Source organism: Theropithecus gelada, chromosome 11, assembly GCF_003255815.1.
Source record: "Theropithecus gelada isolate Dixy chromosome 11, Tgel_1.0, whole genome shotgun sequence".
NCBI lineage: Eukaryota > Metazoa > Chordata > Mammalia > Primates > Cercopithecidae > Theropithecus > Theropithecus gelada.
In genome coordinates, this window is record NC_037679.1 from 76,398,668 (window position 1) to 76,421,017 (window position 22,350).

A 22,350-nucleotide genomic window follows, 5' to 3' on the forward strand; every position below is an offset into this window, starting at 1 on the left:
TCAAAACTCAATATGTGTTCATGACTGTAATCCCAGCACTTTGGGAGGCCAAGGCGGGCAGATCACAAGGTCAGGAGATAGAGACCATCCTGGCTAACTTGGTGAAATCCTGTCTCTACTAAAAATACAAAAAAATTAGCGGGGCGTGGCAGCGTGCACCTGTAGTTCCCGCTACTGGGGAGGCTGAGGCAGGAGAATGGCGTGAATCCAGGAGGCGGAGCTTGCAGTGAGCCGAGATCAGGCCACTGCACTCCAGCCTGGGCGACAGAGTGAGACTCCATCTCAAAACAAAAACAAAAAACAAAAAACAAATCCACACAAAACAAAACAAAACTCAACATGTGTCTCAGGTTGTGTTAGCACCAAAGACAACCTCAGAGAACTAACGATGATCCTTAGCAAGAAAAATAAAAAGCAACGTATCAGCCATAATGATTCCCTTGACTATAATGCCTTTTTCCATTTTCTTTTAGGCAAACTCCTACCTGAGCTTCAAAACCCAGCCCAGGTGTCACTTCTTGGGGTAAACCTTCCCTGGTACCTACTTGCTGAGGTAATTATGTTCCCAAAGCATTTTGTATTCCTCTCTATTTCAGCACTAATTGAACCTTGTATGAGTCTCTTCCCACACACATCCGTGAGGGTCTCAAGGGCAGGGACGTCTATGTTTGCTCAGCTTTGCTCCTACCCCAGAACCATGCACACAGCAGGTTAGTGAGTGAATGGTGACAGGTGAACTGATTTGTTCTATCTACTATCCCAGGCCAGATGCAATTTGCAAGGGAGTGGTGAAGATGAGGATCACAAAGTCATACACACAATGCACTCTGTGACGGGGGACTCGAGTCTCACTGGCCCCACCCACAGTGACCCAGACTGTTGGCAAGAGAAATGACTGCTAGATAAAGATTAATGCCTCAGCCTCCTGAGATGGACTTAAAAGAAGATGCCTCTAGGGCTGATTTTCTTTGAATCTAGACAAATAAGAGCATCGAAGAGGGTGGGGATCCCTTCTGGGATGACCAAGGAGTCAGACCTCACTATTTCCTCCAGGAGCTTATAGTCTCCTGTGTCAGGAAGTTCTTCTTTATGTCTAACCTGCATCCATCCCACTTCAATTGCATTCTATTGCCTTTTGCCCAGTCCTTGGCAGTTGCTTTGCTGCTTTGCCCAGCTGCTTCTCAATCCCCACCTATCCCTTCCTGACTCAGGATTGCAGGTAGTGGCTGGGTTTCTCTCTGTGTCATTAACAATGCTAGGCCTCCTGTGGATGCTTAAACAAGCCATAAATGTGGGTTACAACTGGAAGGATAGAAGCTGATTCCAGGAGCTCCAGGTATAGTAGCTTTGAGCAGGTACAGACGAGGTTAGGAGACCATCTTTCAGGATAGAAAGGAGAACATTGTGTTTGCTATTAATTTGCTCACCCTGGGAAGCATTTTTGAAGCCTGTGCCTATGGGGATGTCTAGCAGGCCACAACAGGGCTGTTTCCTTTGTGCTGGAGCTGGGACTCAAATATATCTGAGTGCTAGGGCCTCTGCCTCCTGACAGCTCTATTTCTGAGAGGCATTTGGAAAACTGAATCTCAGGCAACAGAGTCAGGATGATTTCGCAGGCCCGTGACTTTTTTTTTCTTTTTTTCTTTTTTTTCGAGGCAGAGTCTCACTCTGTTGCCTAAGCTGGAGTGCGGTGGTACAATCTCAGCTCACTGAAACCTCCACCTCCCAGACTCAAGGAATTCTTGTGCCTCAGCCTCCCAAGTAGCTAGGACTACAAGTGTGCGCCCTCACTCCTGGGCTCATTTTTATATTTTTAGTAGAGATGGCGTTTCACCATGTTGGGCATGCTGGTTTCGAACTCCCAACCTCAGGAGATCTGCCTGCCTCAGCCTCCCAAAGTGCGGGATTACAGTCATAAAACACCTTGCCCGGCCTGGCCCGTGGTTTTAAATCTTTCTGGGTGAAATCCTACATTAAGGATTTGATGGTGGGTGAAGATGAACGTAAACCCCAAGCTCTGCTGGTCTATCAGTCATGCTCCCAGGAAATCTCTAGGCTAAAACTGCTCGGCAGACTTACTTCACCTTGGAAGATTCAGTCTTACCCCCTTTCTCCAGCACCCTCAAGTCCTTCCCTTCTCCAAGCAAACGGAATTTCTATATTAGCAGAGGCCTTAAGGCAAGCTCTCCATACATCTTCCTGTCCTTTCATCATCACGTCCTGCAAAGGCTAGTGGTCCTCCTTCCAGTCCTGAGTTTGTGCAGGGAGAATGGCCCAACAGCAGGTAGGTCCTCACTCTATTTATCTAGGGTAGCTTTTCACTTAAGATGCTTATTACGATAAGAGGCTTTAGGATGATATCAAAACTCAGCATGTGTCTCAGTTATTGTCAGCACCAAAGACAACCTCAGAGAACTAATAATGATCCTTAGCAAGAAAAAAAGAAGCAATGTTATCCACTACAACCATTCCTTTTTTTTTTTTAAGATGGAGTCTCGCCCTGTCGCCCAGGCTGGAGTGCAGTGGTGCGATCTCAGCTCACTGCACCCTCCACCTCCCAGGTTCAAGCAATTCTCCCACCTCAGCCTCCTGAGTAGCTGGGATGACAGGTGCCTACCATCATGCCCGGCTAATTTTTGTATTTTTAGTAGAGACTGAGTTTTGCCATGTCGGCCAGGCTGGTCTCAAACTCCTGACCTCAGGGAATCTTCCCACCTCGGCCTCGCAAAGTGCTGGGATTACAGGCGTGGCCCCGCATTCCTTTTACTATAATGCCTTTTTCCATTTTGTTTTAGGCAAATGCTTATCTGATCTTCAAAACCCTGAGGCCCTGTTCTCAATGTTGAGCTCAACTCCTCAGACTTGAAGACCAAAGTTATGCTTTCAAGTTGGCATTGTCTAACTAAGGTGGGCAGTGTGCAAGGAAATGACCAGAGTCTGCCATTGCTCAGATTTCTGCATTGACTTTTAGTGTCTTTCTCGCAGGGTCGAGGCCTCCCCTGTTTCTTCCTTCGAATCGAGATCTCAAGGTTACTGCATACCAGGAATTACAAACTGATACCTAGGGGTGGTAGGTGGGTAAGCTAAATCAGTAAAGAAGGCTGGGTAACTTCAAAACAGGACACTCAGTCGCATATTAAAAAAGAAAGACTTGTGTGTGTAGAAATGAAGAATGTTCTTAGCTTTTTTTTTTTTTTTTTGGAGACAGGTTCTTGCTCTGTCACCCAGGCTGGAGTGCAGTGGCACTATCACGGCACACTGTAGCCTCAACTTCCCTGGCTCAAGCGATACTCCCGCCTCAACCTCCCAAGTAGCTGGGACTACAGGTGCATGCCACCATGCCCAGTTAATAGTTTATACTTTTTTGTAGAGACGGGGTTTTGCCATGTTGCCCAGGCTGGTCTTAAATTCCTAGGCTCAAGTGATCCTCCTGCCTTGGCCTCTTAGAGTGCTGGGGTTACAGGTGTGAGCCACTGTGCCTAGTCAAAAAAAAATCTTTCTTAAAACATGAACCTTTTGGTCCATCTCTACCTACCACTTATAAAAATGACACGGGACCAGGTGCAGTGGCTCATACCTGTAATCCCGGCACTTTGGCAGGCCAAGGTAGGTGGATCACCTGAGGCCAGGAGTTCGAGACCAGCCTGGCCAAGATGGTGAAACCCCATCTCCAAAAAATGTAAAAATTACCCGAGTGTGGTGGCACATGCCTGTAATTCCAGCTACTCGGGAGGCTGAGAGGGAAGGACTGCTTGAACCCAGGAGGCAGAGGTTGCAGTGAGCAGAGATAGCACCAGAGACTGTCTCACAATAAATAATAATAATAATAATAATAATAATAAAAAAAAACACGGATATGAAAAGATTTAACTTTCCTTCTACTATAAGAAATCAAAAGCACTAATGCTACTATAAATGACAATGGACACTGGCCTTAATAAGAGGGAGACAATAGGGAGTGGTGAGGTTTGTGGCCAACTAGAAAGCTGCACTCTGTCTAGAGGGGGAAGCTGCTATTCAGTCTATGCAGATTGTTGCCCCATAAGAATGTGGTTGGCTGCAGTGACTCACACCTATAATCCCAGCACTTTAAGAGGCTGAGAAGGGAGGATTGCTTGAACTAGGAGTTCAAGACCAGCCTGGGCAACATAGCGAGATCCTGTCTCTACAAAAAATCTAAAAAATTAGCCAGGTCTGGTGGCACCAGCCTGTAGTCCTAGTTACTTGGGAGGCTGAGGTGGGAGGATCTCTTAAGTCTAAGAGATTGAGGTTGCAGTGAGTAACCTAAGATGGTGCCACTGCACCTGAGCCTGGGAGACACAGCAAGACATTGTCTTTAAAAAAAAAGAGTATAGGCGCAATGTGGTCAGATTATGTACTTTTTTTTTTTTTTTTTTTTTTTTAAAGACAGAGTTTCGCTCCGTCACCCAGGCTGGAGTGCAGTAGTGCGATCTTGGCTGATTGTAACCTCCGCCTCTTGGGTTCAAGCGATTCTCCTGCCTCAGCCTCCTGAGTAGCTGGAATTACAGGCATCTGCCACCATGCCCAGCTAATTTTTGTATTTTTAGTAGAGATGGGGTTTTACCATGTTGGTCAGGCTGGTCTTGAACTCCTGACCTCGTGATTTGTCCCACTTGGCCTCCCAAAGTGCTGGGATTATAGGTGTGAGCCACCGCACCTGGCCTTAGACTATGTAAATTTTATTTTTTTTAATTTATTTTATTTTCTTTTTTCTTTTTTTTCTTTTTTTAATTTTTTATTTATTATTATTATACTTTAAGTTCTAGGGTACATGTGCATAACGTGCAGGTTTGTTACATATGTATACTTGTGTCATGAAGCTGTAGATATATTTATGTAAAAATCTGAAACATTGGCAGTACATTTAAAATATGACTATAAATTATCTCTTAATACAATATGGTGTAGACCTAACAAATCAGGTCTACAGGCTAGATCTGGCCCGAGGCTGCCTCTTACTGTCTTTCTTTGTCTTGTGAGGGCTCATATGATGGCTATACCTCTTTGTTTTCAATTAAGAAAATATAAAAGAGCTTTAAACCATATTTGTTCATTTAATCATGAATGGAGCATAGCTTCCTAAAGCTTATGGTGTGGTCTTGACTTTTGAAGACAACATAATAAAAGTCTACAGTTGTGCTTTTCCACCAAACATTTCCAGATATCACTGCTAGAGGGACATTCAGCTAGTGGGATCACGGGTCTCACCCACTGCAGAAACCCCGATGTCCTTTTCTTCCTGGCCAGCCATCAGCGGCTAAGGAAAGCAATTGCCACCAAGGCTCTAGAATGTCTCATCCTCCCCGCTGAAGCTATGTAGAGAGGCTCTGAGGCCTTGTTGAGATGTGCTGGCAGTGAAAGCTGCCATCTGTAGGCCAAGCATCAGGAAAATGAAGCAGGTCATCACTTGCTGAGTCACCTAGGCCACCCCCATGTTCCGACCTCCCACTGGTCACTCCACCCCGACTTCACTGCAATGCAGAGGATGGGTGTGAAATTCACACGCTTCCTTACAGTTACCCTGACCTGGCCCATCAGCTTACTGGACAGGAGAGACAAAGGCGCTGCTGATCTCCAGCCAAATCTAGTCACTCTTTGTAAATGATACTGACTTAGCTGTCAAAACACATCTGAACAGATTGGCAAAGACTAAAAAGTTGGATAACAGATGGAGTTGGCGAGGCTGTGAGGAAACAGTCACTCTGCTAGTTAGCTGGTAAGATTGATCCAACCACTATGGCAAGTACCACCAAAATCACAAATGTGCACGAATTTTGACCCAACAATTCCACTTCTAGGAATTTATTCTATTTTGTTTTTTTTTTGAGACAGGGTCTCCCTCTGTTGCCCAGGCTAGAGTGCAGTGGTGCAGTAATACAATCACAGCTCACTGCAGTCTTGACCTTCCAGGCTCAGGTGATTCTCCCAGCTCAGTCTCCAGGGTAGCTGGGACAACAGGCATGTGCCATCATGCCCAGCTCATTTTTGGTTTTTTTTTAGAGATAGGGTTTTTTCATGTTGCTCAGGCTGATCTCAAACTCTTGGGCTCAAGTGATCCTCCTGCCTCAGCCTTTCAAAGTGTTGGATTACAGGCATGAGCCACCATGCCTGGCCTTTAGGAACGTATTCTATTGATTAGCCTATCCATGTGCCAAACAAGGTATGTGCACAAGGTCACTCATTATAGCACTGTCATAGCAAAATATTGACAATGGCTCATTATGAAGGACTGACAGAATTACAGGATGATCACACAATGGAATATTATATGGCTGTAAAAAAGGAAACAAGATCCTCTTTACCTACTAATGGGGACTAATCTCTACGATATGTTAATAAGTGAAAAAGCAAGGTATAAAACAACATGTGTAATGTGCTCTTATTTGTGTAAAAATATTCAAAAATAATGTGTGTGTTTGTCAATGCATAAAATACGGCTAAAAGAACACACAAAAACCATTAACATTGCTTGACTCTGGGGAGGAAAACTATGTGACTGGAATTAGGGACATACACAGCTTTTCATTATGTATCTTTTTGCTTATTTATTTCAATTTTTTTAAGAGACAGGGTCTCACTCTGTCACTCAGGCTAGAGTGCAGAGGTGCTATATCACAGCTCACTGCAGCCTTGAACTCCTGTCCTCAAGTGATCCTTCTGCCTCAGTTGCCTAAGTAGCTAGGAACTATAGGTATATGCCATTATGCTCTACTAATTAAGAAAAAAAAATTTAAAAAAAAAAAATTGAGATGGGGTCTTGCTATGTGGCCCAGGCTAGCTGTCTTTTTTCTTTCCTTTTTTTTTTTTTTTTGAGATGGAGTCTCACTCTGTCACCCAGGCTGGAGTGCAATGGCGTGATCTCGGCTCACTGCAAGTTCCCCCTCCCGGGTTCACGCCATTCTCCTACCTCAGCCTCCTATGTAGCTGGGACTATAGGCGCCCGCCACCATGCCAGGCTAATTTTTGTATTTTTAGTAGAGATGGGGTTTCACCATGTTGGTCAGGCTGGTCTTGAACTCTGGACCTCAAGCTGTCCTCTGCCTTGACCTCCCAAAATGCTGGGGTTACAGGCATGAGGCACTGTTACCAGCTACCATGTATCTTTCGTATCTTTTAAATTTGGAGCCATGTGAATGCCTTTCCTGGTAGAAACAGAATTAAAATGTGAAAAATGGCAAGCTCACAAACAATACCAAACCACACAGAAACAAAGTCGAGGTCCACATCCGAGAATAAGCACTCCTAGCCTCGGCATCCCAAGTTCTCCAGCCACGGCGGCTGATTTCCATCACGACACAGTTTAGGGTTTAGCTTTCTTCCCCTCAGCTTCCCACCTGGGAGGGGTCGAGAAGGCATGGGAAGCAGTGGTATCAGCTTGGCATCAAGCACTTACCTGCTCCTTCTCTGAATATGGGTTGTTGAGGACGACAGGCACATTGCCCTTCCCCCATAGGTCATTGAAGACTCGGTCGTTCTCCACACCGAGGGGCAGAGGTTTGTGTGATTTGCCGTCCAAATCTCTGAAAGGCAAGGTGGGGCAGGTGAGGAAGGGGACATCAGGAGGGACTGCTGGTTGCTTTGATCTGGAAGTCCTCAGTCTGTACAGAACCTCAGTGGCTCACTCACATAACTCGTTATGAGCCAGCAAGCTTTGGGTACCCAGCCCGCTGCTTCATAAAGATCGACAGTGACACGTGGGAAGGCAGTTCCGGGTGTCAATCACAAAGGGAGCGCATCCAAGGGGACTTTGACAGCTGGCATATCCCTATCTTTGTGGACATCATTTCAGGATGACAAGGAGAAGGATTTTGCCTGTCCCTCTCCCTTCTTCATTCCATGGATCTGGGAACACAGGAGGCCTGTTTCCTAGTAATAGTCCATGTACCATGAACCCCTGGACAACTTAATGCTCATGACACCTACCAGTGGAAAAAGTAGGAGGCAGGAAGGATGGAGAGATCCTGTGGGCTTTGGGTAATAAGTTATTCTAACCCGAAGGCTTTTGGCTTTGAACAATAGCAGCTCAGGACAAACAGAATGATTTGGAAAATAAAGGGAACATAATGACAAAAATAATAATACTAGTAATAAGGAGAGATAGCATTTATTAAGCACTTACTATGTGCCAAGCACTTTACATGTGGGTTTTTAAAAATTATTATTTTATTTATATTAGACATGGGTTTTCCCTGTGTTGGCCAGGCTGATCTCTAACTCCTGGGCTCAAGCAATGCCCCTGCCTCAGCCTCCCAAAGTGCTGGGAGCGTGAGCCACCATGGTGAGCCACCATGCCTGGCCATGTGTTTTAGTGCATTTAACTCTTGTGACAACCCTTTGAGACAGGAGTGACTGTGATTTTTTTTTTCCCCCCCAGCCTTGTCCTGTCATCCCAGCTGGAATACAGTGGCACAATCACAGCTCACTGTAGCCTTGATCTCCTGGATTCGAGTGATCCTCCCGCCTCAGCCTTCTGAGTAGCTGGGACTACAAGGGTGTACTACTACGTCTGGCTAACTTTTTAAATTTTTTGTAGAGATGGGGTCTCACTATGTTGCCCAGGCTGGTCTCGAACTCCTTGGTTCAAGTGGTCCTCCCACCCCAGCCTCCCAAAGTGCTGGGATTACAGGCGTGAGCCACTAAGCCTGTCAGGAATGATTGTTAATCAGCATTTTATGGATGGGGTAAGGGAGACAGAGAGAAGCTAAGTTGCTCAAGGTCACACAGTAGAAAAGCCTATCACATCCATTCTAAAGTAGGGGTTGTCATTGTCATCATCATCACCACCACCACCATCACCATCATCTTTATCACCACCACTACCACAGTCATCACCATAGCCACCATCATTCTCATTGTTACCATCATCATTATTGTAATCATCATCATCTAACTTGCCTCATCAGCCTCCACCATAATCACCATCACCATCCTCATCACCATAATCACCCTCATCATTATCATCATCAACCTCATCATATCCTCATCTTCATGATCAGTGCCATCACCTTCATTAGTAGCATCACCATTATCACCATCCTCTTCCTCCTCCTTGGCATCATGACCACACCAGCATCTTCATGACCACCAGCATCATCCTCACAATCATCACATGAGGAAACTATAGTTCAGAGTGGTTAAGTCACTAGCCTAAGTCACACAGCTAGTGATGGTGGATTCAAACCCAGGCTTGTTCTGGATGCTAGAGCCTGACTTTTTTTGGAGACAGTCTTGCTCTTTTGCCCAGGCTGGAGTGCAGTGGTACAATCCTAGCCCACTGCAGCCTTGACCTCCTAGGCTCGAGCGATCCTCCCATCTCTGCCTCTCCAGTAGCTGGGACTACAGGCGCGCATCACCCTACCTGGCAATGTTGTAAATTTTTTGTAGAGACAGAGTCTCACTGTGTTGTGCAGGCTGGTCTCAAACTCCCAAACTCAAGCGATCCTCTTGCCTCGGCCTCCCAAAGTGCTGGGATTACAGGTATGAGCCACCATGCCTGGCCAGAATCTGACTTCTTACTCACTAAGTTTTCCTGGCTTCCTGTCCCTGAACTCTAACAGGCTCAGGCTGAGGTGATCTCACCTAGGCTGCACAGGCTGGCCACCCTCTGAGATGGAGATGGGAGTTGGCACCAAAATCCAGATGGCTTCATCAGACCTGTCTTACTCTCTGAGTCCTTCTACTCTCTAAGTACTGCCCTCCTACTTCCCAACAGCCTTTCTCCTTTTGGCTCTCCTAACCAATTGGACTCTGACCATGGCCTCTGTCTTTCTCTAACTGGGCCATGCAGCTTGCCCTGTGGCTCATCTTGGTTTGGGTCCCAGGCATTAAGACTGGCCGTTGTCTTGCCTTCTGTTCTATGTTCCTAGCTTTAGGGACTCCTCCATCCCCCAATCTGGTCCAATGACAGTCATCTTGGATGAACCAGAAGCCACGGTCCAAGCTCTGAGAGTGAGACCGCCAGTGACCCCCCAGCAGCTCCCTCTGAGCCACCCAGATGCCCTGCCTGCAGGGTTGCACGTTGTCCCTGTGGCCCACGTCAAAGCCACTTCCGCTCTTCTGCCTGGAGAGGTTTGCAATTCGTCAGAGGGAACATTCTGTTTCACCCTCTTTAAAATGTCACCAAAACATACCCAGAGTGGCTCTTGATTACAGGCATTTCCCAAGTTAACGGTTACCTACATGATCATAAACAGAAGTATCGTCTGTTGAGAGTGCTGCTCTAAATGTCACTCAGTTCCCTTTCAGCTCTGAAACTACTGATCCTACATCACATGACCATAAGTGAGGATTCAGCAGAGAAGAGAGGAGGTTAATGTATTTGGAGCCTCTATAACATTCTGGATACTTGCACAGAAGTTATTTCATTTAATTTCAACAGACATTAAAAGTCCCCATTTCACACATGAAAAAACTGAACCCAGAGGGGTACGTAAGTTTCCCAAGGCCCCATCGTCAGCATATAGGACAGCTGGGATTTGAAACTAGGTGTGACTGATGAGCTGCCAAGATCCTGCCTTTTTTATCTTGTTTATTTTATTTTTTGAGACAGAGTCTCACTCTGTTGCCCAGGCTGGAGTGTAGTGGCGTGATCTCGGCTCACTGCAACCTCTGTCTCCCAGGTTCAAGCAATTCTCCTGCCTCAGCCTCCCACGTAGCTGGGATTACAGGCACACACCACCACGCCCAGCTAATTTTTGTTTTTTTTTAGTAGAGATTGGGTTTTACCACGTTGGCCAGGCTGGTCTCGAACCCCTGACCTCAGGTGATCCGCCTGCCTCGGCCTCCCAAAGTGCTGGGATTACAGGAGATCCTTCCTTTTTAAAACAGAGATAGGAAAAACTGGTTAGGATGCTCACTCTAAGCCAGAGGCTGCAGAGCAAGTAACCCAACATCTCCTGCGGAGTGAAGCCAATTTACAAAAATTACAAGGTACAATTACCCACGCAATTTGGAAATGATCACATGGGTCGTCTTATGTGAATTTGCAGAGACAGTTTCTTTTACCATCATTCTTCTTCTTTTTTTTTTAATCCATTAAGATCTTTGTTTAAATAATGCAGTTGAAGTGTTTTGCCAACAAAAACTTAACTTTGGAGTCTTGTGTGATGGGCATATACATTATTATTATTTATTCTTTTTTTAGATGGAGTCTTGCTTGTCGCCCAGGTTGGAGTGCAGTGGTGTGATCTCAGCTCACTGTAACCTCCACTTCCCAGATTCAAGTGATTCTCCTGCTTCAGCCTCCTGAGTAGCTGGGATTATAGGTGCGTACCACCATGCCCAGCTAATTAAAATTTTTTTATTTTTATTTTTAGTAGAGACAGGGTTTCACCATGTTGGCCAGGCTGGTCTTGAACTTCTGGCCTCGAGTGATCCACCCAGCAAGGATATTTTTAATATGGGATCATGAGAAACATCCAGGTTGAACTATTTTGCTTCCCTTCACCCAGAAGCAAAATCAGAAGCAGATTTAGTTCAATTCTCAACCCACAATCTGTCAGGGATAACCAGGTCTGAAGGAAATATCTGGTTTATTGCCACAAATCTGCTCAACCTGGATCCACCTGTTTGCTGGGGTTGCAGGAGCAGTGCAGCATGCTGGTTAAGGATGTGGCTGTGGATTGGGAGGAACTGGGTTCAAGTCCTGGCTTTGCTGGTTATAAACTATGCAACTCTGGACACTTCAACTGTCTCAGACTCAGTTTACTCATCTGTTAAATAGCGTCAGTAATATCTGCAATGATTAAAGGAGGTCAAGCTTATAATACTTAGCAGTGTGGCACCTGCTATCACTCTTACTGCTTATGGAGGATCAGAAAGAAATAGAGAAAGAAACTTCTAGCTCTGTGTAGAACACTGGCTATTCCTCTGTGCCATCCCTGTCTAGTAGAACTTCCTGCGATGATGGAAATGTCTCATATCTGCACTATCGCATATTATAGCCGCTAGACACATGTGGCAATTGAGCATTTAAAATGAGGTTATTGTCATGGAAGAACTAAATTTTAAGTTTTATTTAACTTGGATTGATTTAAATTTAAAGAGCCAAATGTGGCTTAAGGCTATATTGTCAGACAGTGCAACCGCCGGAAACCTGAAGGCTCCAAAGACTGAGAATTGAAGGCATACATGGCTCCAATCAGGGGGCATCTTTGCTGGGGGCTGGGGCCCATATTGGGGGGTCTACACTCAGACACTTTCTAAGCTGCCATGTCTTGTTCACGGAACCCAGGAATTCTATAATTCTCTACTTCCCTTCCAGACTCCTACCTCCTATCATTCTTGGCCCTGATCTCTTGACTCCTCCCTCTTCCCGAGGAGTACACCATGTCCGCCCTTACCTTTATACTTAAGCTCCCCAGGTTGCTCTTTCATATTCCCTCTGCTGAGAGCCAACTCCTGCTCAGCCTTGATGGCCCACTTCATGTCCCACCTGTCCTGGGAATTTAATGAGATCATGCATGTAAAATGCCTAGCACATAATCAGCACTAACTAAACATGAGTGATGTATATTTCCATTTAGAACTAAGAAAACTGATGCCCAGAGAGATTATGTAATTTGTCAAAGGTCACACAGCAGGAAACAAGAGCTTGCAGATGAGATGTCTCTTCATTGTTGTCCCAGCTGAGAGTCACTGTGTATAGGGCTTATGTGGGGGGCCTCTGGGAGGGCAGCATTTGGTTGGACCTCACATCTGAGAAGAACCTCAAACTTAAATGTTAGATGTTCTCTCCAAATGGGGTAGATGTGTTGAATATATTCATTCATATATAAATTTAGTAACTCTGTTGTATTATTATTATTTTGAGACAGAGTGTCACTCTGTCACCCAGGTTGGAGTGCAGTGGCACGATCTCAGCTTACTGCAAACTCCTGGGTTCAAGCGATTCTCTTGCCTCAGCCTCCTGAGTAGCTGAGATTACAGACATGTACCACTACGCCTTGCTAATTTTTGTATTTTTAGTAGAGACAGAGTTTCACCAGGTTGGCCAGGCTGGTCTCCAGCTCCTGACCTCAAGTGATCCATCTGCCTCAATCTCCCAAAATGTTGGGATTACAGGTGTGAGCCACTGCACCTGGCCTGTTTTATTATTTATTCACTACAAATATATTGAGAGCTCACAGAAGGAGACGGACAGGGCCTCTTTTGACTTCTGAGATGTCTGGATGGTAACTCCCCTTTAACAGAGCTCATGAGTCTTGGTCTTGCCCAGCTGCCTGGAATAATCTCAGTTTAGATTGGAGTTTCTCTGCTTCCACACTACTGGTATTTGGGGCCTGATAATTTCTTGTTGCCGGGGCTGTCCTGTGGATTGGAGGATGTTTGAGCAGCATTCCTGGCCTCTGCACACTAGATGCCAGTAGCACCCCTATCCCCAAAGTTGTCACAACCAAAAAATGCTTCCAGATATTGCAAAGTGCCCCCTGGGAGGCAAAATTGTACTCCTACCCATTGAGAGGCACTCTCAGTGGTTTAGATGTGGCTGAGCATCTCAACGTGACACTTCCAAGTTCCTCCCCATCCTTGCTCTATGCTCACCCAAGGCTCTGCAAGGACTTATTCACCAGCTGTCCCTTGTTCCCAGATGGAATTGACGAGCTCGCCTTCACTAAATGGCCCTCACCCACCCCTCTCAGGTGTCCTTCTCCGTCTGGAAAAGCCATCCCCCAGTGAGCCTGACATTCTGGTGGCCAGTGTCCCCAGGGCTATCACGTGGTCACATTTGGTGGTTCTCAAACTCCAGGGTGCATCCAGATCAACTGAGCGGCTTGTTAAAATTCAGATTCCTGGCCACGCATGGTGACACATGCCTGTAATTCCAGCGCTTTAGGAGGCCGAGGTGGGAGGTTCGCTTGAGCCCAGGAGTTCCAGACCAGGCTGGGCAACAAAGTGAGATCCTGTCTATACACAAAATAAAAAAAATTAGCTGAGCGCGATGGCGCCTGCCTATAGTCCCAACTACTGGGGAAGCTGAGGCAGGAGAATCACTTGAGCCCAGGAGGCTGAGACTGCAGTGAGGTAAGGTTGCGCCACTGCACTCCAGCCTGGGCGACAGAGACAGACCCTGTCTCACACACTCACACACACACACACACACACACACACCCCCCTCAGATTTCTGAGCTCTCCTCCTAGAGAGTTTGAGTAGTGGGTCTAGGAGGGAACCCTAGAATCTGCATCATCAGAAGCACCCCAGGTGGTCCACGGACACACTGGGAGACCCATTTCGCTGGGAGCTCTCTGGCCCAGGCTCTAGCAGTAGGCAGCAAGGTTCCTTCTGGGTTAGAGATGTCAGCCTCCCTATCTCCTTTCCTTTTTTCACCCTCGTCCTCCTATAAGGCCAGATGTGGAGTTCTGCCTCCCTCCTGGTAAGCATTTTCTATGCTTTCTGGCGAGAACAAAACTAAATTCTTTTTTCTTCCACTTCACTAGCTGGATGGTTGTACCTAAGCCAAAAGTTGCTTGTGCATCTCTAAACCTTCTGAGAATCTTTGCCAGATCCTTCCAACTGTGGCTTCCTAAGAACCAGGCCCCCCAACCTCTTGCATGGAAGGAAAAGGGGTCCTGGGCTTGATTTCCCAGGAAGTTTGAACGTGGGTCGATGGGACCAATGCTGAGCACTTACAGACCCCGAGGATCTGCGAGGGGAACAGGTGGGCCAGACCCTGTGCTGGGCACAGGGAGGCGGGGGCTGCCTGTTCTGGCCAACCAGACAAGGAGGCCGCCGAGGAGCAGCTGGTGCTGGCAGGAGGCCCTGACCACATTTTTCAGCAGACACCACACTCTCTCTGACTCCTGCTTCTCCTGGCCCTGCATGCTCCAACAGCCTTGGTTTCTGCCTCCACCTGGTCTGGAATGCTGGGAGCTCAGTAGGAAGTAGGAAGTAGGAAGTAGGAAGACTTGGAGGCTGTAGAGGCCGGGACTGGGGTCTCTGCAAAGCTTTTCTTCTAGATTTCATCATGCTTAGAGTGGGAGGAATGGGAAGTTCATGTTAAACAGAAAAGTATGCTTTATTATTATGATTTTTAGAGACAAAGTCTCGCTGTGTCACCTAGGCTGGAGTACAGAGGCATGATCATAGCTCACTGCAGCCTTGAACTTCTGGGCTCAAGTGATCCTCCTGTCTCAGTTTCCTGAGTAGCAGGGATTACAGGCATGCACCACCATCCCTGACTAATTTTTAAATTTTTTTGTAGAGATGGGGTCTTGCTATGTTGCCCAGGCTGGTTTTAAACTCCTTGGCTTAAGCAATCCTCCTGCCTTGGCCTCCCAGTGCTAGGATTACAGGCGTCAGCCACCACACCTGGCCAAAAGTATGCTTTCAAGAGGAGGAATTCTACCATGAATGCCGCATCTGGGAAGTGAGGAGAGGGCCTTTGGGCTCCGTCACAATCATGACTTAATTGTTAATATCACCAAAGGTGGACAGGATTCTCAAACTCACGTGTCTGCAGAAGACAGGCTGGTGAGGATAATGTGTGGACTGGGCTGTTTAGATGCTGGAAGACGAGAGACCCCACAGTGGCCCCTTTCCAGCTCCTGCCACTGGTTGCCTCACAAGGATGTAGACTCTGTATTAACAGTTCTTTGGAATTTTTTTTTAAGAGGCTGGAGACTGATTTCACCACAAATTCACTATTCCGGAAAACTGCAGGCGAAATAAACTCATGGGAGAACTGTGTGTGCTCCTCAACCTTTTTTGCAACCCTTGCCCTAAAAGGATGTTTTGAGTTCTTCTCTTTGGAGGAATGTTCCAGAGAGGCGGAGTTCCTACGATCCAGGTGTGGTGTGGCCTGTGATGAGCGTACCAGCCACTGGCCCTCACGAGGAACCTGAACGCTAGTTCTGGAAGAAACCTTAAGGCTCATTTGGTCCACATCTCATTTTTACAGATGGGAAAACTGGTGCCCAAAGAGGTCAAAGGGCTTTCCTAAAGTACATAGCTGGTGAGTGGTAAAGTGGAAGGAGGGGCTAGAAGCAAGGTCAGTGGACTCAGTCCAGTGAGACCTCATAGGGATGGCGGCAGGGATAGCCATTGGTTAGCCCAGGGCCGGGCCAGAGCATTGCTCCATGGTGTTGGTTAGATGAGTGTGGTAGACTGAATAACAGCCCAAGGATCTCAGATCCTAATCCCTTGAACTCGTATATGTTTCCTTAGATGGAGAAAGGGTCTCTGCAGATATATTGTGATGTTAAAGATCTTGAGATGGGCAGATTCCCTGGGGTTATCTCTGTGGGCCCTCAATGTAATCACACGTCTTAATAAGAGGGCTCTGACTACAGAGGGGATGTCACCATGGAAGCCAGATGCTCTGTTCCTGGTTTTGAAAATGGAGGAAGGGACCACAAGCCAAAGGATGCAAGGAACGCAGCTTTAGACCCTGGAAGAGGCAGGGAAATGAGTTCTCTTCAAGAGCCTCCAGGAAAGAACACAGTTCTGCTGATACCTTGATTTGATATCAGCCCAGGGAGACCAATTCAGACTTAAGACCGTCAGAATGATAAGGGAATAAAGGTGTATTGCTTTCAGCCACCAAGTTTGGGGTGATTTGTTATGCAGCCATAGGAAGCCGACACAATGAGTGAATGGGGGTGGGGACAGGGATGACTGTAGGGTGGTTGATGAGCTCACCCATGTGTCCAGCCTCACTGCCCACCACTCTCCCCCTCCACTCACTATGCTCAAGCCCCTCAAGCTTTCTGTCCTTTGCACGTTCCCACCCGGTTCCTGTCTCAGGGCCTTTGCTCCTGCTGTGCCTTCTGCTAGGAACACCCTTTCCTAGATGTCACATGGTTGGTATCTTTGGCCTCAGTAAAAATGTTGCCTTTTCAGAAAGCCCCTTCCTGACCCCCCGATCTAATGCTCTACCACACCCCAAGCCACTTTTCTTCAAATCACTGTTTTATTTCCTTCATAGCATGTACCACTATCTAAGATGACTGCATTTGTCTACTTATTTATTTATTTATTTATTTATTTATTTATTTATTTAGAGATGGAGTCTCATTCTGTTGCCCAGACTGGAGTGCAGTGGCATGGTCTTGGCTCACTGCAGCGTCTGCCTCCCGAGTTCAAGCGATTCTCCTGCCTCAGCTTCTTGGGTAGCTGGGATTACCTCACCTGGCTGATTTTTGTATTTTTAATAGAGACAGGGTTTCACCATGTTGGCCAGGCTGGTCTCGAAATCCTGACCTCAAGGGATCTGCCCGCCTCGCCCTCCCAAAGTGCTGGGATTACAGGCATGGGCCACTGCACCTGGCCTATTTATTTTTGATTTCTTGTCTCTGATATGATTCTCCAAGGGCAGAAGTTCACCATGGAATTCCCAGGGCTGAGTACAGTGTCAGGGCAGAATGGATGCTCAGTAAACATTCATTCCATGAAAGGCGGTGAGAAGCCCCCTGGTTAGCCATCATTTTTGGTGGGCGGGCAGGCTTATCCCATGGCTCTTCCTCAGAATAAAGGGCCAGGTACCCACCTGGCAAGACAGCAGGGACACAGATGGGGAGAGGGTCCAAAGCAAGAGTAACCCCGGGAAGGGTGGATGGGGAGCTGCTTACGTTCAAGTGGGTAAGATCAGAATAAAAGGTGGAGATTCAGGTTGAAGGCTAAGTTACTGGGCTTAGTTCCTTAATTGAAATATACCCCAGCAGAGGGATTCCAAGCTCTGAGATACATCAAGTGCACCCTGGGAGGAGTGCTTCTGACTCAGACAGTCCTGGAATCAATACTGCCATCGGTCATGCTGAGGTCAGTTCTAATGGAGAGTTCTAACTAGCATGAGTCCTCTAAGCAAAAACTGAGCCAGTCAGTCATCTTCCCTGCTGTAGAGAAAGCCATGGAGGAACAGACTCACTCCTTCCTTCCTTCCTTCCTTCCTTCCTTCCTTCCTTCCTTCCTTCCTTCCTTCCTTCCTTTCCTTCCTTCCTTCCTTCCTTCCTTCCTTTCCTTCCTTCCTTCCCTCCCTCCCTCTCTCCTTCCCTCCCTCCCTCTTTCCTTCCTTCCCTCATTCTCTCCTTCTTTCCCTCCCTCTCTCCTTCCTTCCCTCATTCTCTCCTTCCTTCCCTCCCTCTCTCCTTCCCTCCCTCCCTCCTTCCTTCCCTTTTTCCTTCCTTCCCTCCCTCTCTCCTTCCTTCCCTTCCTCTCTCCTTCCTTCCCTCTTTCTCTCCTCTCCCTCTCTCCTTCCTTCCCTTCTTCCCTCCTTCCTTCCTTCCCTCCCTCCTTCTTTCCCTTCCTCTTTCCTTTCTTCCTTCCCTCCCTCTGTCCCTCCTCTTCCTTCCCTCCTTCCTTCCCTCCCTCCTTCCTTCCTTCCCTCTGTCCCTCCTCTCCTTCCTCCCTCGTTCTCTCTTCTTTCCCTTCCTCCTTCCTTCCCTCCTCCCTTTCCTCACTCCTGCTTTCCCTCCCTCTTTCCCTTTTCTTTCTCCCTTCCCTCCTTCCTTCCTTTCCTCTCCTTCCCTCCCTCCTTCCTTCCCTCTCTTCTTCTTCCCTCCCTCCTTCCTTCCCTCTCTCCTTCCTTCCTTCCCTGCCCCTCCTCCCCTCCCTCCCTCCTTCCTTCTCTTCTTCTTTGCCTCCCTCCTTTCTTCCTTCCCTCTCTCATTCCTTTCCTCCTTTCTTCCTTCCCTGCTTCCTTTCTTTCTTCCTTCCCTCCTTCTTTCATCTCTCCTTCCTTCCCTCCTTCCTTCCCTCCCCCCTTCCTGCCCTCCTTCCTTCCCTCCTCCCTTCCCTCTCTCCTTCCTTTCTTCCTTCCTTCCCTCCTTACCTCCTTCCTTGCTTCCCTCCTTACTCCCTCCCTCCCTCCTTTCTTCATGCATTCTTCCTTCTCTCCCTCCCTCCCTCCCTCCCTCCTTTAAGGCCTACTCTGGGGTCAAGCTTGGAACTAAATGATGGGGATTCAGAGCGGAATAGAATGTGGCGCTTAAATAATGAGACCATGGGTGGGAACCAGCCTTGGATGAAGGATGGGCTTTTTCATCCCATCCTTCACCCTCTCTCCACCTGTTTTCCTGCCGTGTTGTCAGGTGGGTACCCAGCCTTTTATTCCGAGGAAGAGCCATGGGATAAGCCTGCCTGCCCACCAAGGTTGCAGTGAAGAAGAAAGGGCATGAGGACCACAGAGCAAATGAAGAGGCCCTTCCATAAATGGGGGAGTCCCTCCTGTTGCTTGAATGAAGCGGGGTCGTGGGCATCCCTCAGGGTGACCTGCATTTGCTGCAACAGGCCAGGGGCACTTTCTTTAGCAGGTGGCACCCAAGGCCTCAGTTTCCCTTTCAGATGCTGAGAAAATATTCCAGTGTCCTAAAAAATGTGACGGCTAGAAGCCAGGTGCACTGTGGCCAACAGTGCAATCTAGAAAGTCAGTAGAGGCCAAGAGTATGAGTTTGGGGTCAAGTCCTGGCTTTGCTACTTGCTAGCTGTGTGATCTGGGACAAGTGACCATACCTCTCTGAGCCTTGGTTTCCCCATCAGGAAAACAAAGTGCTGTGCATAGAAAACGACTTAACTGACGTAGAGACTGTAGCATGGAGCCAGACTCACTTCCAGTGCTCCATAGAGATTAGCCAGCCTAATCATTATAAAACTTAGGCTTCCCACAGAAGGAGCTTTCTTCTCTGCCTCCGACAACTGAGTTGATTCTCTGGAGTTGAAATTGACTTCTGTTACCCCAGTCACATTCTCTTGCCTAGTGTCCCTTTAATTTTTATTTTATTTTATTTTATTTTATTTTGAGACAGAGTCTGGCTCTGTCACTCAGGCTGGAGTGTAGTGGGGCGATCTCAACTCACTGCAATCTCTGCCCCCAGGTTCAAGCGATTCTCCTGCCTCGGCCTCCCAAGTAGTTGGGACTACAGGCATGCACCACCACATCTGGCTAATTTTTTTTTTTTTTTTTACTTTCAGTAGAGATGGGGTTTTGCCATGTTGGCTGGTCTTGAACTCCTGACCTCAAGTAATCCACTTGCCTCAGCCTTCCAAGACGTGGGAGTAAGGCATGAGCCACCCACCTGGCTTGTCCATTAAGTTCTAGACACTCACTATGAGGCTTCTAGGTAGAACCAGGAGAGCACCCTGTGGCTGGTGCTGTGTGACCCTGGGAAAGTTGTTTACCTCTCTGAGCCTCGCCCTCATCTATGAAAGTAGGCTGAAACCACACACCCTCCTTATGGGGCGGAATTCAGACACTCTCGAAGAGGCTGACAACTATTGTGAAGGGACTTTGTAAGTAACCAAGTGCCCTACAAGTGGGAGGGGTTATCAGAGCATAGGGCGAGGCTGACCTGCTGGTCCAGATGGATGCTGGATCGGGAACCTTGGCCTCTTTGGAACCCTCCTTCAGGGCAGCAAGCTGAGTAACCTGGATATTCTCTTACATGCAGCATTTTAAAGTGACCGCTCCAGCCAGGTGCGGTGGCTCACGCCTGTAATCCCAGCACTTTGGGAGGCTGAGGCAGGTGGATAATTTGAGGCCAGGAGTTTGAGACCAGCCTGGGCAACCTGATGAAACCCTGTTTCTACAAAAAACATAAAGAATTAGCTGGGCATGGTCCCAGGTACTTGGGGAGCTGAGGTGGGAGGATCACTTGAGCCCAGGAGGTGGAGATTGCAGTGAGCCATCATGGCACCACTGCACTCCAGCCTGGGCTACAGAGCAAGACTCTGTCTCTAAACAAACAAACAAACAAACAAATAAATAAATAAAGTGACTGCTCCCAAGTACAGAAGGTGCTGAAACTTTGGGATTCACTACCTCCCTTCCTCAAACCCCCTCGTATTGCTGCCACTGCCTGCTGGAGCCACCTTCCTCTTGGGATGAAGGGATAAGACTGTCTTTAGAGTAAACATCACTTCTCGTCCCAAATAAGTGCCACCATCCCGAAACTACAGGGACGCCCCATGGGGGAATGGAAGAGATGTGGCAGGAGATTAAGCCTGTTTCCAAGAGGAAAGAAAGAAAAAATGAGGACAACAGAGCAGGAGAGACAGGGCACTGCTGAGAAGCAGTGACAGCTCCTGCCTTGGCTTGGCCCCCCGACTGGCAGGTGTGCCCTGGATCTGGGGCTCTGGGCCTGGTGGGCTTCACTGTCACCCAAGCCAGTGGGTTTTCTCGGGCCAGTGACTTCACCCAGCATCCAGGATGCCAGTACTGATGTCCACCCCTACATGCAGCCTGGATGGAGAGGTCACTGGGAGGATGAGCATTTTCCAAGCAGCCGTGTGCTCTAAGCGGCTTGAATCAAGCCAGGACTGCCTGTCACAAGAGTGACCCCGAAGAACATTTTCGCTCTGGGATTCCAATTCCTGACTTGGGACACTGATGCCTAAAGAGGTCCTTATTTCAGCCCCTAGGAGGCCATTTGGCAATTTGTGGAGGTAGTTTTGGTTGTTACAAGGATGGAGGTGGGGGTGCTCCTGGCACTGTAGTAGGAGGGAGGTGGCATTAGGGGTGGTGGCCATCCTGCAACACCAGGAACATGAGGGAAGAGAGTCTTGCATGCCACACAATCTCTGGGACTTCACACATATAAAAGACAAGCTTATATTCCTGGACTGAGATCCCAACTCTCTCCTGTATAAATACGGCTTTAAAACAGACTGAATTTTCCATGCAGTAAATCCACTGGGTAAATTAAGGAAAGATGGATTTACCCATTGCTTTATCAGGAGTCATTCACCATTTTGGAAAATCGCATCACCAAGGCGACGCTGCTCATGGCATTTGAGTTGCCAGAACAACACACCTGTGTCAGTCTCTGCTTCTGACGCTGTTGTGTTTGCAGCAATTCTATGTTTAGGCGCAAACATCTGACCATTCCAGTGTGGTCGTGTCTGAACGCTGATATGTTAAATTACAGGCTTTTGAAATTATAAGTTACTTTTATGAGGTCCCCTTCATTTAATAGTTAATGGCATTTTATTAGATTTTAAAAATAAGAAGTGCAAGTAGGTTATATGATCCATGAATTAGTAAAGACACTTAAAAATATGTGTTAAGAAATGGAGGTGCTGGCCGGGCATGGTGGCTCACTCCTGTAATCCCAGCACTTTGGGGGGCCGAGACGGGCGGATCACCTGAGGTCAGGAGTTCAAGACCAGCCTGGCCAACATGGCGAAACCCTGTCTCTATTAAAAATACAAAAATTAGCCAGGCATGGTGGCGTATGCCTATAATTCCAGCTACTCAGGAGGCTGAGGCAGGAGAATTGCTGGAATCTGGGAGGTGGAGGTTGCAGTGAGCCGAGATCATGCCACTGTACTCCAGCATGATTAACAAAACGAGACCCCGTCTCAAAAAAAAAAAAAAAAAAAAAAAAAAAAAGAAAAAAAAA

The 22,350-nt window shown here is 47.4% G+C and overlaps 1 protein-coding gene across 1 annotated transcript in view; it reads right to left on the reverse strand.

Annotated features, from left to right (window-relative positions):
• The window catches only part of NOS1 (nitric oxide synthase 1), a 145,799-nt gene that overhangs the window by 88,236 nt on the left and 35,213 nt on the right, over positions 1-22,350 (reverse strand). The window contains exon 3 of the mRNA XM_025402120.1: positions 7,415-7,541. Within this exon, the coding sequence (XP_025257905.1) occupies positions 7,415-7,541 (127 nt within the window). The remainder of the gene's footprint in view (positions 1-7,414; positions 7,542-22,350) is intronic.